This window comes from Podarcis vaucheri (assembly GCF_965113315.1).
Source record: "Podarcis vaucheri genome assembly, chromosome: 8".
Classification (NCBI taxonomy): domain Eukaryota; kingdom Metazoa; phylum Chordata; class Lepidosauria; order Squamata; family Lacertidae; genus Podarcis; species Podarcis vaucheri.
The window spans coordinates 8,455,204-8,475,024 of record NC_138766.1 but is presented as its reverse complement, the minus strand read 5'-3'; the positions used below and the strand labels follow the sequence as shown (position 1 = coordinate 8,475,024).

At 43.8% G+C, this 19,821-nt stretch overlaps 1 protein-coding gene across 4 annotated transcripts in view; it reads right to left on the bottom strand.

The window, feature by feature from the left end:
* Window positions 1-710: 710 nt before the first annotated feature.
* Window positions 711-19,821, bottom strand: part of MTA1 (metastasis associated 1) — a 69,266-nt gene continuing 50,155 nt past the window's right edge. For 2 of the 4 annotated variants that reach the window (XM_082234395.1, XM_082234396.1), the window contains 4 exons: window positions 18,531-18,566; window positions 11,122-11,153; window positions 2,945-3,096; window positions 711-1,325 (listed from right to left, as the gene is read on the bottom strand). In XM_082234395.1, the coding sequence (XP_082090521.1) occupies window positions 1,187-1,325; window positions 2,945-3,096; window positions 11,122-11,153; window positions 18,531-18,566 (359 nt within the window). In that variant the 3' untranslated portion in view covers window positions 711-1,186. Of the gene's footprint in view, window positions 1,326-2,944; window positions 3,097-11,121; window positions 11,154-11,273; window positions 11,344-18,530; window positions 18,567-19,821 lie in introns of those variants that run through there. The other 2 variants (XR_014222300.1, XM_082234397.1) reach the window with 2 other exon arrangements.

Below are 19,821 nucleotides of genomic sequence, written 5' to 3'. Positions count from 1 at the left end.
AGAACGGACCTCCGGAACGAATTAAGTACTTAACCCGAGGTACCACTGTATTTCTCAACTTAAAAGTAAAGGCTCTGTAATTAACTCCCTACCCGCAAAATAGACTAAAAAAACTCCATCATGACAAGAGATCCCCCTAGATTTCCCTGTGTGGCTGCTGTTGTGACTGCAATCAATCCTATACATCAGGGGTCAGCAAACTTTTTCAGCAGGGGGCCGGTCCATTGTCCCTCAGATCTTGTGGGGGGCTGCACTATATTTTGGGGGGGGAAATGAATGAATTCCTATGCCCCACAAATAACCCAGAGATGCCTTTTAAATAAAAGCACACATTCTACTCATGTAAAAACACCAGGCAGGCCCCACAAATAACCCAGAGATGCATTTTAAATAAAAGGACAGTTTACTCATGTAGAAACATGCTGATTCCCGGCCCGTCCGCGGGGCTGGATGGAGAAGGCGATTGGGCCGGATCTGGCCCCCGGGCCTTAGGTTGCCCACCCATGCTATACATGAAACCGCAGAGAGATCAAGAATAATATTCCTACTTGGGATGAGGGACAGCTTTAAATGCACAGGGGGCCCCTTGTAGCAGAATACTCCTACTGTCCATTGAAACTCCCTGTCATGCGTCCATGTAGAGGCAAAACTGCCACAAGTTTCCTAAAACCAAAAGGAACCAGGAGCAAAAAGCCCACCAAACCTGTAGCTGGTTTCTAAATCCTATATTTCCAGGTGTAACAGACACACATTGGCACTTTTATCTACAAAGGAATAAACACAAAATGGTACTGTTGACAGAAACACACGAACACGACACAACCGTCTCATAAAATGGAGGGTCTTGCTTTACGAAAAGAGAAAAAACAGAATATGTGGAATATCCGTGTCTCCAATAAGTTACATTTACATTGCTTCCCACTTGCTTACAAAAAGAGCAGAATAAACTACAAGCAAAAGAAAATCTGCTAAAGGAGAAAGAGCAGGCGTGTGTCATCTGTGGCCATCAAGAATCAGAGCAGGCCCAACTTCCGTCTTGGACCCGTCTTGGCACAGTTTTGTTCCTTCTCTTTCATCAGCAGCGGATTCCCATTCTGTGGCCACAGAACTTACAGCACTGTATGTGGGAGTTGGGAAAAGTTCTCTGGCAACTCCATCAGTGTTTCAAGGGCTAGTCAGGTTCGTTTTAGTCCTCGATGATTATTGGCTCATCATTCACAGGCTGCTGTAGATGTAAACCTGCTACTGGCCAGAGGACAATAGGCTTGTAAGGCCGTCTTGCAGCTTGTTTCGCTTCAGAGAAAGAAAGCAACTTCCGGATTTTCCTGGCAGAGAATGAAAAGAAAACCTTGTCACGAGACTAGATACTTGTAACTTTCTTTTCCTGTTTTTATCAGTTGCTTCAAGATCTGTTCAGTTAGGGGGCTGCATAAACATGCTGTTTCCTTTGTTCTATTATTATTTTAATTTATTCTCCGCTTTTCACCCTAAGGCGGGTTACAATAATTTAAAATACAGCAGTAAAAGCAGTTTAAAACAACCGATAATCACCAAAATAGGGTGGGTCCTAAAAAATATATGGTGCTATTACTTCCCTTGATCTGGACACTAGACTTCTGTTGATACAGCCTAGAATAGCATTTACTTTTTTGGCTGCTGCATCAGTTAACTCAGTTAAGCCCTAGATCCTTTTCACATGTACTACTGGCAAGCCAGATGTCCCCCACTCTATATTTGTCCATCTGGTTCTTCCTGCCTAAGGGCAGAACCTTACAGATGTTCCTATTGAAATTCTATTTGTTAGTTTGGGCTCAGTTCTTCAAACCATTAAGGTTAACTTGAATCCCAATTCTGTCTTCCGCCGCAATGTTATGCTGAAAGCTGTATTGAATTCCAATGGCAAATTATTAAAGAAATTCTTAGAGCCGATTGCCATCCTTAGTGACATTGACAAAATGAAAGGTCTGCTGTCTAGCATGGATAAGCCTGTTATGTTCAATACAGCATTAGGTTTGCATCAAAAGCTTCCTAACTCATGAAAACCTGTGTGTCTGGCCTCACAACATGTGCCACTTAGATATGTGTTTTATGTATTATATTGCACTTGTTTTACTATCCAATTCTCATTTAACTTTGCTTGCTTGCTAAAGTATGTTTCGTAAAACTTTACTGGAGGTTTTTAAGCAGAGGTTGGATGTCCATCTGTCATGATGGACAGATTCTGGTTCAGTAGGAAGAACAATCATGGGGAAGGCTGCTGACCTGACAGTTGTGCAGAAAGCCATCATTGAGACCCTCCATTAATGTGCTTCGTTACAGCACTTTGGGAACATCCAACGTCTTCTGCAATTACCTTTTGAGGCTTTCCCTCCTTATGGAGGGTCTCAGTGATGGCTTTCTGCACAACTGTCAGGGCAGCAGCCTTCCCCATGATTGTGCTTCTGACTGAACCAGACTGAGAGACCATTTAAAGGCTCAGGAACCCATTGCAGGTGTTATGGATTGAATATCTACTGCACCTTTTCACAATATTCTAAATTTCTGAGATTGTTAATTTGGGGTTTTCATCAGCTGTACGCCATAATCATCACAATTATGACAAATAAAGGCTTGACATATCTCACTTTGCATGTCATGAGTCTATCTCATATATTAGTTTCACCTTTTAAGTTGAATTACTGAAATAAATGAACTTTTCCACGATATTCTAATTTTTCGAGTTTCACCTGTAAGTGGTAAATTCAGCACAGCGGGCTAAGGAGGACTCAACTTTTGGTTGAAGACAGCCATTTCACCAGGTCTAATTTTTTCAATGAAGAAACTATTGATTCATTTCAATCTTACTCCATCTTTTCAGAAGCTCAGTCGTTAACCAATTGTAAATTACATTTGATCGCTCTTCATAGAATCACAGAACGGACTCTTACTGACGTGCACATGCTACCTGGTTTCCTCGGTGGCCATGTAGAAAACATCGTCAGGAGCGTCAATCCAGTTCATCCTCTTCCTTTTCACTGGAAACATGGTTCCACCACGGATTAACCGGACTTTTGTTTGGTATGATTTCCCATTGAGTAGCAAGTTTCGACTTGGTCCCTAACGCAATACATAAAGAACAACAAAAACGTTATGGGTCCCTGCAGAAACCACTTTAGGAACAAGTACAGTCATACCTCATTACGTTTGCTTCATGTTACGTTCTTTCAGGTTATGTCCCACGGCGACCCGCAAGTACCGGAAAGGGTTACTTCCGGGTTTCGCCGCTCGCGCAGAAGCGCAAAATGATGTCATGCGCATGCGCAGAAGCTGCGAATAGCAACCCGCGCATGTGCAGACGCATCGCTGCGGGTTGCACTCTTTTCATGTTGCAAACGAGCCTCCGGAACGGATCCCGTTCGCAACCAGAGGTACCACTGTATCTCTTAAATGGACAGAAAATGAGACCTTTTCTTGCTGTAAATTCCTGCTCTGGTGGGAGGCAGGGGAACATCCAGGATCATGTGAGATATCCCTGACAGGAGGCAAAGCTTTAGCAGTTGGAGGGGTCCAATTTCTCCCGACTGTACTGGAGCACAGCAGAGACCCTATATAAAGGGGGGGGTGTTGGGAGGGTCCACCACTATCTGTGGGTGACAAGCATTAAAGAGCTACCTTTGAGAGAGGACCTTTGAGAGAGGACCTTTCTCTGTTTTTTTGTTTTTATTCACATTATTTTTTTCATCTGACATTCTTATGAAAAAGCTTGAATAAAATCTTACGGAAAAAATAAACGAAAGGCTGCTGGGTGTGCAAACAGTACCAACCCCAGTAAGCTCACCAAGAAAGATTGTTTGGATTCAAGGGGGCACTACCTCGCCTTCCATCGCGGACTGTCAATAGAAGGGTGAACCAATTCTAATCCCCAACAGCTGAAGTGGTAAAATAACCTCCTGCCTCCCTTGCATGCAGAGATTTATGGGAAGAAGAAGAAAAAATACTGTTTTCTCTCATGTAGTTTGAAGGGTACTCAATATGTGTTCATCATGTTCCCAGGACAGTTTAGAAAAGCAAAAGCATAAAAGTAGCAGCAAAAGAATAGGTAGCACCATAGAGACATTGTGCCCTCCTGGTGTAGAATCACAGAATTGAGAGTTGGAAGGGACCACGACGATCGCAACCCCTGCAATGTAGGAATCTTTTCCCCAGCTTGGGGCCTGAATCTATGACCCAGAGATTAAGAGACTCCTGCACTACTGACTGTATAAAAGTAGACGGCAGCACAGAAAACAAACAGCATTCAGCATATAAGCAACATACAGAAGATTTAAAAGCTGGTGGAAATAAAAACACGGTTGGGTGTTGAAATTACAGCATTGACACATTTCGTAGTTGGGGGTGTCACATCTAAGGTCACAACTGTGAAGAAAGGCTCTAATGTACCCCAGCATTTCTTTAAGCCAGGCTAATGCCCACCTGGGAGAGGGAATCAACCTGGCCAACTGATTCTAGATCTTATTGGTCGGAAGAGCTGGGGGGCACCCCCTGTAGGAGAGGAGTAAGACTTTTAAAATGAGGAGCAACTAATGCCACAGAGGACAAGAGTCAGGATTCGAGATGATGTTAAGCGTTGTTGGCAGGGACATCCCGAAGGCCTTTAGGGAGGTGTTCTTATATGCAACGGCCGCAGCTCAGACTTTGGTGGCAAAAGGGTGGAAGGAACAAGAAGCCCCGACAATAACGGATTGGCATTACAAGCTACAAGAATTTGCTGAAATGGAGCAGTTAACAAATACCCTGAGAGGCAATTCAAAACAAAAATGTATGGAAAAGTGGGATAGATATAAAACATATGTTCAAAAATACAGTAAAGGTTCGCTATCTATGCTAGCATTTGATTGATGCTGGAGTGAGACTGAGTTGAGAAATAAGACTAAGTACACATATTGATATAGGAATGTATTAGATAAAATGTAAAGTAATATACAATAATAAGAGTACATTCATTTGTAAAAAAGGAATATACAATGGGATAGACAGGAAGTCTAGTGTGTTGGTATGTATATGATTTTGGGGGGGAATTTGTTTTTATTTTTTCTTTGTTCTTTCTTTCTTTTTCTTTTTCATTTTCTTTCTTGGTATATAATATTTGTATATAATTTTTGTATACATGTTGGAAATTATATTATAGTAAGTCCTGTAATGTAATATGGCAACTTTTACTGATGTAATATAAGAATGTTAACAAATAAATAAAATGCAAATTCACAAAAAAAAAAAAAACAACACAGATTGGAGAACTGGGCCAGAACTAACAACACAAATTTCAACAGGGACAAATCTTAAGGTTCTGCACTTAGGAATAACAGGTTGCGCAAATGCAAAATGGGGAACAAGGAGTCCCTGCAAGTAGTTGCTAACAGCATTAAGACAAAATTATTATGAAAGAACTGTTTTGTCAGAGTTCAGAAAAGGAGTGCAAACATTGGATCTGGCTATAATATTTGCTCGAAGACAGCTTGACCTAGTGGACAAGCCCAGAAGTGAAAGAAAGATTCTCCGATTCTATACCCTCTTCAGCACAAAAGACATGTTGCCGCCCATGTAATGCAATTTCACAGAGGTGCTCGGTGCGCCAATTTCTGGCTGATGCGATTTGTATGGGCAGATTGCTCCAAGTCTTATCTCTCTGTGGGCATCATGCGCCACTTGTGGCAAATACTGTTTGTGTAAAGTCTGCTACTTTTTGAAACCAATTTGCCTTTCTCATATTAGTTCCATTAGTCTAGCTTCATAAAGCTAGACTTGGTTCCTCACATGTAGATCTCCGATTCTGTGTGCAGCCTAGACCAAATATTGAGATTTATGTGCATGGATGAATTGAGGATAGTCTGAAAAAGGAAGTAATGATGAGACAAGCAGTGGTAAAATCCGTATCAATTGCTTCCTTTCCCAGAATTCAAAAGGGAATTTTTAATCCTTGAAAGAATAGAGCATAACAGACATAAAAGGGATAGTTTTCAAAGAAGGAAAGTGAGCTCCACGGAAACTCATGTGATGTAATTATGATTCTAAATTAGGCTTAATAACCATTTGAGTAGTATACTCCAAGGGTTGCCAACCTTTTGGGACTTGTGGACACACTTCAAATTTTGAGAAAGTGCTGTGGGTGCCAGCCACAAATGTGCATTACACAAATTAGAGGGAGTGCACCTGAAACCTCATGCTTGATGTGGGAAGTCAACTGTGATTTCCCAGTCCTGCCCACACCGCCAACAATATTGTTGCTGTCTAATAACAAATGAAATCATTCCCCAATCCCAGGTAAACTATTATAGGTGGACACAGCTCATATGCATCTCTCTCTCTCTCTCTCTCTCTCTCACACACACACACACTCACACACACACACACACACACACACACAAATTCTGGACCTCTTGCTAGAATTACTAAACTCCATAAGCTTTCCTTTCCACTTTTAATCACACCCTAGAATTTTTTATTTATTTATTTATTTATAAAAGCATGTCTATAACGCAAAATAACAAAATATTGGGGTGGTGTTCAACATCAAAACATACAACATCATGTAAAAATAAAAATACAGCTAATTAAAGTGGCTGGTTAATTAAAAATTAATACAGCAGCAAAGGCCTGTCAGAATAAATTTCAATCAGTAATGTATGAAACAGGAAAATAACTTTTGCCAATACAGTGGTACCTCTGGTTACGAACTTAATTCGTTCCGGAGGTCCGTTCTTAACCTGAAACTGTTCTTAACTAGAGGCACGCTTTTGCTAATGGGGCCTCTTGCTGCTGCCGCCGGCACACGATTTCCGTTCTCATCCTGGGGCAAAGTTCTCAACTCAAGGTAACTCTTTCAGGTTAGCGGAGTTTGTAACCTGAGGTGTTTGTAACTTGAGGTACCACTGTAATGTAATTTTGGTGGTAGTAATCTTCCTCTATTATGAAAGAGTTATTTTATTCCATTATTGGATCAATATTTTCTTTCCTTTTTTCAGCCGTTTGAAACCCACAATGAGATTTCTTCCCTAAAACTTGAGAATGCTGTTGTATTTGTAGCCCTGAATGTTTCCAAAGTTCACCAACTTCAGCTCGTGGGGTGCTGAAACAGAGATCTGATTTATCTTCGTCTGCATGTAGACCTGCTATGAGGATAAATCACGATAGAGGATTTTCAGGTTCCTTAATTTCCTTTTTCAAATTGCTCAGGGCAGGCTCTGCAAAGATACTGACACTGTGAGCTTTTCCTTTGATCTGTAAATTGCTTCTTCTAAAACCTCCACCACCATAGTCAATAACAAAGCTGGCGACAAGGGAGACATTTTCCTGCTGCCTCTAGTGAGACTTAGTGGTTGGAAACCCAAGCCATAGACACAAACTCCATCTTATGGTGAAGACACCTGGTTCACCAAAATCATAAATTTGGCTCCAAAATTTATCTCGGTCAGTGGTTTAGGTAGGAAGGCCCACTGCCAAAGTCTTTATAGCATTCAGTGTGAAAACCGATACTGGCCTCGTATGAGAATGATGTTTAACACCTTCACCTCAACAGATCTATAACCATCTTACCTGTTGACCATGAACCTAAAGCATGGGTAGGCAAACTAAGGCCTTGGGGCTGGATCCGGCCCAATCACCTTCTAAATCTGGCCCGCGGACGGTCCGGGAATCAGCGTGTTTTTACATGAGTAGAATGTGTCCTTTTATTTAAAATGCATCTCTGGGTTATTTGTGGGGGCATAGGAATTCGTTCATCCCCCCCCAAAAAAAATATAGTCCGCCCCCCCCCACAAAAAAGTTTGCTGACCCCTGACCTAAAGGGTGCCAAATCAGTGGTTAAACAGAGGATTTTGGATGTAGGTTTTCAGGAGCTTCCAAGGGTTGGACCAGATGACCCTAGTAGTCTCTTCCAACTCCACAGTTCTATGAAAAAACTAAAAACTGAAGGAATGGGTTTCCCAAACCCAAAAACTGACTGTGCAGGCAGTTTGAAACGGGCACCAAAATCCCTATTTTTCCTTGGCTAAAATCCATTAACTTGAGCTCTGAGTCAATGTATAAACAAAAACCCGGCTGTATAAACAAGTGCTCAGAGCCCTCTCCTTTATCAGTTTGTGACGGCAAGGATGACCTTGGCTGTTCCAGTGGAGTAGGGATGACATGTCTGGGTCTTATCTTACCACACTCTGACACACAGACCTAGTCCGGGAACAGTGCCAGAGTGTGTTCTAGGAGTTGGTGACCTCTTGCTCCAAGATAAGAGTAGGAACAGGAATACCCTTTTATGGTCAGAAGTACAGGAAGGAATACCCTTTTATGGTTAAGAATACCGGAGCAGGAACATATGTGATGTCAACCTGCGTGTATAGGCTGACGTGGTTGGATTCCTGGGGAAGGAGGGAGAGGGTGCCTGGAGGATATATATACTGCATGAAATTTCTCATTTCTTTGGACTTGCTGTGGACTGACCACGCAAGTGCCTTTCTGCTGTTCCGGAGAGCAGAAATAAAGAACTCTTTCTCTGAACCTACCCTCGGTGTCATTTGACTTCCTTCCTCCTGTCCGGGAACAACGCAGACCCAATCGGTGGACCCCAATAAGGCTACAAAACTACTGCATAGAGACCCTGCTCCCCTCAGTCATTGGGGTTACCATACTTCCCCTGCAAAGATGAAATGCCCTGAATTATAGGAAAGTTTTCTCTGTGCCAAGGCTGAATCCCTCCCTTCTAATTTATTAGATGGCAGATACAATAAAACTCCAATGAACAATAGATGTTGCCCTTGTAACAATGCTGAGGTAGCACTGATGTCCTTTCTTTCTGTAGTTTTTATCACGTGGCTAGGAGAGACCTAATATATCCTATTATACAGCCCAACCCTTGTATCTGCTTTGACTCTCTTATGATCACTTTCCTTCGGGGTTCCAATGTGTCAGTCATGAGACAAGCGGCAAAGTTTTTTTAATATGGCCATCCTTATTTGATCTATTAAGGTTGCTTGATACATATATTTTTCAGTATTATAATTCTGTGTAATTCAGTTGTATTAATGTGACTTTTTACTGATGTTATTGTTAATTGTTAAAAATGTTATAATGATCTGCTGGCCGCAAATAAACTTTAACACCTGTCTCACAGAATCTGCTAAGTGCCTTCTCTTCTGATAAATAATGAGCTATGGACTTAAACCTAGCTATCAATACTGCTGATTTCCTGGTTAATTAAGCTTATGGGTCTTTCTGAGACTAAATCCTTTCTCAGTTGGAGCAGCACAAATACTCTGCCTGGTTTCCAGGATTTAGGCAAATCTCCTTTTTCTAGTATTTTATTAAATAACCCAAATCCATACTAGGTATTTTTCCCCTTTTTAACAAACATCTAGTATTTCTGCTTTGACACACTAAGTCAAACCACAGCTTAGTCAACAGCAATGCAGCAGTGGCAAGGACCAGAGAATGAATAAAGAGGCCGTGAACCCGTGCATTTGTGTTAATCCATGGTTTGCCTTAGTGTTATGGGTGAGCAAGCTCTACGTCATAACATACTGTATTTTTCTCTCTATAAGACCATAAGACGCACCTAGTTTTTGGAGAAGGAAAACAAGAAAAAAAATATTCTGAATCTCAGAAGCCAGAACAGCAAGAGGGATCGCTGCGCAGTGAAAGCAGCAATCCCTCTTGCTGTTCTGGCTTCTGGGATAGCTGCACAGCCTGAATTTGCTCCATAAGATGCACACACATTTCCCCTTACTTTTTAGGAGGGAAAAAGTGAGTCTTATAGAGCAAAAATACGGTAATTTCCTGGGAATTCTGATTTAGGAATGACACTGGGCTACCACTGCTTGAAATGGTGGCAAGGCTTTTTATTGTTAGTGGAAGGAAGAAAAGCCTATTGGCAAAATCTATTGGGTGTTTCGCAACTTTCTGACTAGTTGCAGGACCTTAGCCAAACCTAGCAGAGTACACGCAGAATCCACAGAAGAAATTGGCAACTTGGCTGCAGGCAGGATAGACGAAGCAGGAACCAGGAACTTATAGTTAGGTGTTTATTATATACAGTGGACTATTTACGGATCTTTTGCTAGCTCTCTCATACATGACTCACAACTCCTACACTCACTGACACACTGAACCACTGAACCTCTGAACACTGAACACATCCCAGTTAGTAGGCCATTAATTATCACTCCCTTGAAAGAGCTTGACCAATCATGGAGCTGTACCCATGCCTCTGTTATCACCAGGCAGACTTACTCCTTCAGATTGCCTTCTGGCTGTCTGCCAAACCTTAACTGACTCTAGTTACAGATAGGTAGCCGTGTTGGTCTGCCATAGTCAAAATAAAAAAATTCCTTCCAGTAGCACCTTAAAGACCAACTAAGTTAGTTCTTGGTATGAGCTTTCGTGTGCATGCACACTGTGTATCTGAAGAAGTGTGCATGCACACGAAAGCTCATACCAAGAACTAACTTAGTTGGTCTTTAAGGTGCTACTGGAAGGAATTTTTTTATCTTAACTGACTCTGTGTGAGTAGCTGCATGTACACAGTTTCCCAACAAAGCCTTGGTCACCTTGATTTTAAAGATAAGATCCCCCCCTCCCCTGCAAAATTAGAACTACACACTCTATAAAAATTAATACAATCTTGGGGGAGGGGCATCCCCCCTGTAAAACTTACAAAAATATGTGGGCTGAACACTTTGCCCAGGTACTAACATCAATCACTTTCATAATTTTTTTCTAGGTAAAAAGATCTCGTCAAACATAAGGTGTTTATCCATTTTAGTGTATCATTTTATTTGGTCCCTTCCTTGTTTATTTGGTTCCTTCCTTGTTTTAATAGACAGAGCCATTTTTTTAATTAAAAAAAGAATGCAGTAAGAGCTAAGAAAAGCAGTGGCAGAAGTGCACCTTAAGAGCAGAGGTAGCCAATGAGATACCCTCGAGAGGTTGCATTACAACTCCTATCATCCCTGACCATTCACTGTGGTAGCTAGGGCTGATGGAAGTTGTAGTCCAGCAACAACTGGAGGGCACGACATTGGCTACCCCTGCCTTAGAGCTTTCTGCTTGGGATGGTGGTCTACTGTATCTTTTTTTAGATGAACATTCTCTTACCATTTGTCTGGTTTGTCCGTGGTTGGGCAGACCTAACAAACAGGAAAGAGAATAGAGCTCGTAAGACACCATTGCTTTTCCAAAGAGAAAAAATAAAAAGAAAGAAAGCACAAAAATAAAAACAGCATGGCTAATGTTTGAAAATGACTCACTTTCCAAAACAGGAAACGCTTTCACATTTGCTTTCTTTGGTAAATGTATGAGATTAGCTCCTTAAGTGATCTAAAAATAATTGCAAAAATATTTAAATATACTGTCCATCTTTATTAATGGCAATGAAAGCAGCAGGAGAAAGTGTGCAGTTGTTATAGGAAAGCGCTTGTTGGCTTCCTTACCTGCCAACCGGCCAACCAACCAACCAGCCTGCCTACCATTAGTTATCTGACACGCTGAGGTTTAGCTCAGCTCAGCTTAACAGAGACTCACATTTTCCTCTGGGAAACATTGGGAAAATCCTGCCATTTGCAAGGCAGCCTCAAAAGGAGGCAGGCATTGAGCCATTTTCTCTGAGGCATTGTTAAATGAGGGATCTGAATTAATAATCCAACTCCTGCCCTCTTAAAAATAGTTTTCTCTCTCTTGGTTGGACATAAAATCAGTTTTATATGTGGTTTATCAGTGAAGAATTATCCTATTTCTAAAAAAAAAAAGTCTGGGGAGTGGAGCAGAAATCTTTACTGTGTTTCAGTCTGTGTCTTGGACATAAGGAAGGTGTTTAGTACCAGAACTGAGTTCACATTCCTTTCACACAACAATCCATTCCTGGTTTCACTGGGAGCCTTTCTGTTTTTGCTATTGTCAAAGAATTGGGAGCCTTGGCAATTTACTGCAAGTCACATAGCAACCTACCAACTGATTCAAATATATGCCCGTCCCTCCTCTGAATCAGATCTATTTAGTCCAGCATCCTTTTTCTAACAGTGTCTTGTGAGATGCCTCTGGGGGTTTATGAAGTAGCAGTTCTCCACAGATACAGTTATGTATGTATAAAGGTATGTATGTATTTGTTTATTAGATTTATATACAGCCCTTTATGAACAGCCCTCAGGGTGGTTCACAAAATAAAAGCACAACATAAATAGTTAAAACAAAACAAAAACTCCCCCTCCCATAAACACATTTTAAAGGCTGTAGATTATTAATCAGCCAAAGGCCTGGTTGAAGAGGAATGGTTTTTGCCTGGTACCTAAAGATATATAACGAGTGTGCCAGATGAACCTCCCTGAGGAGAGCTTTCCGCAAACAAGGAGCCACTGCAGAAAAGACCCCGTTCTTGTGCTGCCACCCTCCAGACCTCATGTGGAGGAGGCACACGAAGAAGGGCCTCAAAGGAGGATCTCAGGGTCTGGGTCAGTTCATATGGGGATAGGCGGTCCTTGAGGTATAGTGGTCCTGAGCTGTTTAAGGCTATATAGGTCAACGCCACCCCAGAAACTAATTGGTAGCCAGTGCAGTTGGGCTAGGATTGGGGTTACCGTATTTTTCGCCCCATAGGACACACTTTTTCCCCTCCAAAAATGAAGGGGAAATGTGTGTGCGTCCTATGGGACAAATGCAGGCTTTCGCTGAAGCCTGGAGAGTGAGAGGGGTTGGTGCGCACCGACCCCTCTCACTCTCCAGGCTTCAGGAAGCTATCCACAAGCCTTGCAAGCCCGGCGGGAGTTCCCACGGGCTCACAAGGCTTGCGGGCAGCAGCCTGCAGCCCCAGCGAGTGTCCGCAAGCCTTACGCGCCCGGCAGGAGGTCCTGCCGGGCACACGAGGCTTGGGGAGGCAGCCTGCAGCCCAAAGCACGCGGAGCCCTCCGGAGGGTGCCCCGTGCTTCGGGCAGGAGTGCGCAAGGCTTGGGGCGGCAGCCGCGGCGGGGGAGGAATAATTTTTTTTTATTCATTTCCCCTCCCAAAAAAAGAGGTGCGTCCTATGGGCTGGTGCGCCCTATAGGACAAAAAATACGGTATATGCTGAAACCGTCTTGCCCCGGTGAGCAACCTGGCTGCCAAGTTCTGTACCAGCTGAAGTTCCTGAACCACCTTCAGAGGCAGCCCTATGTGTCACACCTTGCAGTAATCCAACCTAGAGGTTACAGTATCAGAGCATAGACAACAGAACTTAGGCTGTCCCTGTCTAGATAGGGGTGCAGCTGGGCTACCAGCCAAAGCTGATAGAAGGCATGCAACCCCACTGAGGACCCCCAAGCCACATACCTGCTCCTTCAGGGGAAACCCCATCAAGAGCAGGCAATCTCCCAGCCATCTGGTCTAGGGAACCATCCGCAGTGCCTTTGTGTTATCTGGATTGAGTTTCATTGGCTCTCATCCAGTCCATCACGGAGGCAAGAAAACTCCACTGCCATACCAAACTCCAAAACTCCAGATAACCCCTCTCAGCAGTTTCATGTAGATGTTAAACAGCACGGGGGATAAAATTGAGCCCTGAGGACCTCCACCTGGAAGGCTCCACGGGGCTGAAGAGCACTCCCCAAGCATCACCCTCTGGGAACGACCATCCAAGTAGGACCAGAACCACCGGAAACCACTACCCCCAATTCAGACAGCCGCTCCAGAAGGAAACAATGGCTGATGGTATCAAAAAGCCAACTGTGAGGTCAAGGAGAATTAACAAGGCGCCGGAGCCAATGCAGCTTGTTCCTCCACTTTTCAACCTCCCAATGTATCACTATATTGTGATGTTTGGCTGGTGATACAGCCCCATTCTGGATGGTTCATCAGATCCTTAGCATCTCACACAAGGATATCTCCAGCAAGCAAGAGCAGATCCGGAGAATTACATCTCTGCATCAGGCACTAAAGAAGACCACAGGCTGCCTCTCATCCAACGGTTGTTTGACCAGTTACATCCTGCCGCCATATACACTGATCACAGGAGCATGACGATGGGTGAAAACTGGCCTTCCAAACCTGCTACGGCTACTTCAAATACACGCTCAGGCTGCTAGGCCTCCGTCACTCCTCTTAAGTGTTCTAGCAGTTCACGATTTACAACCTGGACAATATTCTGATAAACCCACTCACGCTACAGCTCCATGCTAAGCAAGTTGTCCTCTAGTGGCTAGATCAAACAACGTGGACTGAACAGAGTTCCTTGGGCAGATTTTGACATCTCTTGGTGTGCTGATGGATTGCTCCAAAAATGGAGCGGCATTTCAGAGTGTACAGAACAATCCATCAACAACAACAATTCAGGGACTTCTGGTGGCCCCAGGAGAGAGGGGTACAATGTATGAGACCCAAGCATGTGCAAAAGACAATGCCCATTGCTCAAACGGTTGAATGCAAGCGAAGCCAGAATGCTGATCAAAACCTAAACTGCCTGGAACCAGACTATCTTAGAACTGCCTCGTCCCTTATGAATCTCCCTGGGAACTTTGCTTTTCACCTGAGACTCTTCTCCCTACCCCAAACCTGCCAGTGGATGTGCAGCTCAAATTTCTTCCCCAGGCTGAATGTATCTCAGTCTCTCCAATAGGCAGCCTTTGCCTTGACTGTGGAAGTAACATGTGTCTTCGGAAATGAAGCAGCACTTCTGGTTGGGAGGGGAAGGGAAAGAGGCTCAGCCGTGATAGATCCTGGCCCCGCTTAGCTCCAGCTTCCTCCTCCTCCTCCCTTGTAACAGTACCTTCCACCTTGCTTAAGCTCCAGTATCGGCTGGAGCCTCAGTGAGCCTGTGCCATCTTGCCCCTTCTCCCAATTATCTCACCACAGCTCGGGCACGGGACACAGGATGGCCACTGCAGTGCTGGTGCGCCTGTGCATGGCAGCAGCAGAGGCCACAGATCCAGCCTTCAAGAAGAGCATCACAGCTGCCTCTGCCACAGCAGTGGTGAAAGGCAATGCGTTCCCTTGGGGGGGCAGATGTGCCGTCCGTGTAGATCCTGCTGCCCAGATGGGATGGGGTGGCCCCAGTTATGTTCCAGAACATCTTGTACTGCCCTCGCCTCCTCTTCCAGCTGCTAAACTTCCATCAACTTTAAACTTTTTTTCCGCTGCTTCCTGTTTTCCTTTATGCTCTGCTGCCAAGGAGGGAGTGTGCATTTTCAGCTGGGGCTCCCTTCCACTCCCTTACAGGCTAGTCCTAAATTATGCTACTGGACAAACCCCAATTTCTGATATAATCAGTTGGACTAAAAAGGGCTTAGTTTTGCCAGTAACTCAGTTACTGGGCTTCCCACAACTGATACTGTAAACCGCCCTGTGATCCTCAGATGATGAGCAGTATAGAAACTAATAAAATAAATGAAATAAATAAATGAATGAATATACTCAGCTGCCCTCAATGCTCCATTGGTTATAGAAACACGGATCTTATGTAAGGCCATTTTGGGTCTTTTTGTTTTTCCCATACTGGTGGCAACGCTTAAGTATACAAAACTCCATTTTTTCTGGAGGTAACCTCATTTCATGCCTAGCATATGCAGAAGGCATTAGACCACAAAATCTGATGGTGAGTTCTGGTTTTAAAGTTTAAAGCCCTAAACTTGGCATCTGGGTATCTTAAGCATCTCTCATTCAAATATTCTCCTCCGTAGGTCCATCCACAGCTGAGGAATCGATGGCGAGTAGCTACTAGGAGCTGGCTCCTTTTTTTGTAAGACCCCCACAATGCAAAATGACCTCCCAAAGTCCACCAAGCATGGATCTATTACTGTAAAGAATATAGCTTGTCTAACTTTTCTGCTCCTAGTAGATGCCCACGGTATCTTCTTCGATCGTGGAACTTGTATCAAGGCCTTCAGATGTTAAAGAGACACCTGCTCAAAGAATTTAACTGATTGCTCTTTCTGTTTTATTATTTTAGCGCTACTCCTCTATATGATTGATATTTTGTGATACTGTGTGCGCGCATAAATTTCTAATTAATTCTTTTAAAACTAATGTTGAGTTGCATATCCCTCCTGCACAAAAGGTGGCTAAAGTTTAAAAAGTGAGTTTATGCAATTCAAGATAAGATAAGAGGAGATTGAGAGGAGATGGGACAGTCATCTTCAAATATCTCAAGGGCTGTTACACAGAAGAAGAGAAGAAGAGTTTGGATTTGATATCCCGCCTTTCACTCCCTTTAAGGAGCCTCAAAGTGGCTAACATTCTCCTTTCCCTTCCTCCCCCCCCCAACAAACACTCTGTGAGGTGAGTGGGGCTGAGAGACTTCAGAGAAGTGTGACTGGCCCAAGGTCACCCAGCAGCTGCATGTGGAGGAGCGGGGAATCGAACCCGGTTCACCAGATTACAAGCCTATCGCTCTTAACCACTACACCACACTGTCTCTCACAGAAGAACAAGCTTGTTTTCTCCTGCTCTGTAGGGTAGGACCTGAACCAGTGGATTCAGGTTACAAGAAAGGAGATTCCGACTAAACACCAGGAAGAATTTTCTGATGGTAAGAGCTGTTCAGCAGTGGAACGGACTTCCCTCGGAAGGTGGTGGGCTCTCCTTCCTCGGAGGTTCTCAAGCAGAGGTTGGATGCTTTAGCGGAGATTCCTGCATTGCAGGGGGTTGGACGAGATGACCCCTGGGGTCCCTTCCAGCTCTCCAATTGTATGATTCTATGAGACCTTGTTCATCTCATTTAGTCAGTGAAACAGAATCAAGGAATGGATGAGGTAATCATGATGAGCGTATTCTATTCCAACCTAAAGTGAGAAGCAATCCCTTTCCTAGTCAGTGCATTTCTCGGCCTTATGGGGCTACTGAATCATTGGGTTGCAATTATGCCATACGCTGCCTATTGGCAAAAACAATTACGCTTCGTACTGCTTGTTCTTGAGGCTTTACTACCACAACACACTCTTGATAGAAAGAAATGAAGACTTCTTCTGAAGTGTCATACCAAGATGAGTCACCAAGGAATGACAGCTTAGTTGCTGATTAAAGCTGTTAAGAATGGAAGCTTGATTAATGCTTACTATTCTTTTTGTACATTTTTTCTACACCTATATGCACATATTCCTGCCAGCTGAGGATGAATCTTCATGCATCAGGCGAAGTACACTGGAATCCATGGCAGCTTGTGCTATACGGTGGTGCCTCGCAAGACGAAAAGAATCCGTTCTGTAAGTCTCCTCGTCTAGTGGTTTTTTCGTCTTGCGAAGCAAGCCCATTGACGGATTAGAGGATTAGCGCTATTAGCGGCTTAGCGGCTTAGCAAAAGGGGGGGAGGGGGGAAAACCCGCAGGAACTCGCAAGACATTTTCGTCTTGCGAAACAAGCCCATAGGAGATTCGTTTTGCGAAGCACCTCCAAAACGGAAAACTCTTTCGTCTAGCGAGTTTTCCGTCTTGCGAGCATTCGTCTTGCGGGGCACCACTGTAATAGGTTTGCCAAACCGTCCTGCAACAGACAAGCGTGGCTATCCTCTTGCAAGACTCTTTATTTTGAAATGTACATCTCACCCTTTTGGTCAGAACAGTCACCCAAGGCAGAATTCCACCTATACAGATTTTCTTCTGGACAAAATTCAAGTTGCTGCTCTTCACCTATAAAGTCTTAAATAATTTTGGCCTTGCACACCTCAGAAAATATCACTGATGCCTGAAGCTACCACATCTCCCAAGAAACTACAGCAGGAGCGATGAACGACCAGTCTTGTGTGCCAGATACAGCCCAAAGCCTCCTTATCTTGGCACCACAGTCAGGCTTTTAAAAACTTACCAATGAAGCTTAAGTGCGAGGTGGCACTGGGAAAGTTGTAGCTGGGTAAGGAAGGGTTAAACTTTATCTCTGCATCTGCAACCGCCCTCTCCACCCTGCTCCACATTTAGGCTTTACATTTAGACCCCACTGCTCCATATTTAGGATGGGGGGGGGGACGACTCCTCTTGGCTTCAGTAGGAGGGTTTTAAAAAAATCTGTAGGAGCAGGGAAGAAGATGCAGCCCTGTATTAACTGTGCATGTCTGTGCATATGTTAAGACTGTATGTGCGTGTACATATCTGGTTGTGTGTTAACAGCATGCAATAATGCCCGTGTCTGGCCCTGTCCACTTTGGATCCAGGTCAGGCCCCCAACAGCTTTCAACTGGGGCAATGTGGCCCTCAGTCGAAAAAACGGTTCCCCACCTCTGTGCAAAAGGTTGTGTACAGCGAAGGTTTGGGTGGCTGCTCTCTAATCATGAAAAACCCTTCCTCTAGAGACCTTCCAAAACTCAAACATACGTCAGAAGGGTTGCTAAATCGGGATATTTTTATCAGCGGCAGTTAAACTGATAATGGTGCATTAATACCGCATGGGAAACTATGAAGGGAGGCGATGTATTTAGAAATCACAAAAACAACATGTACACACAATACGAAATGGGTGGTCACAAGCACAAAGAAGCAAACTTGAAAAGTCAGCGGATGAATCGAGAAAAGGTTACACTGTCGAAGCACAAGCCGAGAACAACTCCGTAATCTTACCCTTGCTTGGCATCAAAAGGCGCTTCTTCACGGGGCCTGGTAGAACACAGTGAACATAAAGATCAACAATCAGATTTGCATTATTTCACAAGCTTAACTTAAACAAATGACATGTTATCTGTGCAGGTGTTTGCTTGCTTTGTCAAAAAATTTAACAGGATAGCACATCTAGGATAGCAGAAGCTATGGTTGTGTGGTTGGGGGGGGGGGAACGTTCAACAACTTCCATATTCTTAAAGGTAAAGGTAAAGGACCCTTGACAGTTAAGTCCAGTTGCGAACGACTCTGGATTTGCGGCGCTCATCACTTTACTGGCCGAGGGAGCCGATGTTTGTCCGCAGACAGTTCTCAGCCGCTTCTGGCAAAACCAGAGCAGCACACGGAAACGCCGTTTACCTTCCCGCCAGAGTGGTACCTATTTATCTCCTTGCACTCTGACGTGCTTTCAAACTGCTAGGTGGGCAGGAGCAGGGACCGAGCAACGGGAGCTCACCCCATCTGTCAGGGATGCTTCAGTTGAGATTCCTGCCTTGCAGGGTGTTGGACTAGATGACCCTCGGGGGGGGGAGGGTCCCTTCCAACTCTATAATTCCATGAAAAGAATTCAGCTGAATTTTGCTTCGCTATGCATAACAACTGACTTAATCGTTTTAGCACCTTAAATTGGATGGCTTACTTTTCCAACAAAGCTTTTTAGCAGAGCTTTTATCCAAGTCTGTATTGGACTTGGACTTGGTTTAATATAGGTTTCGGTTGCTAAATAATTTTGGGATGTTTTAGCAATCAATTTTATCAAGTGATTCATCAATCAATCAATGTAACAAACTTACACATTAAAATTGCTTTCCGTGGCATCTCCCCCCCCCCCCCGCTGCACGTCAGCGCAGAGTCCACTACAGTATTTCTCTTAGAACTACTGCAGATTACTTTAAAGCATTCGCAATGTTCAACACTAGTCAAACCCACTAAAATTGTGCTGCATATTACATACCTAAGTATGTTGTGGCCCCCTTTGGGGGTCTGGCCAAGCAATCCTGGCCACTCAAGCCTGTTTGGCCAGAGCATTCTCATGCAACTGCTCTGTAACACCTGCAAGCAGATCATGCTAAAAGCCGCCACCAGCAAATAAAGGGAGGCAAATTTATGTTTGTGTAAAGGAGTCAGTTTTCCATGTTTTGTGGGACATTGTTCTAGACATAAGTTTCTTCCCACCTTCATATTTTGGTTAAGGCAAATTGTATATAGTTAAAAGGAACACATTTTTTTCCAGCAAAGAAAAGGATTCTGAACT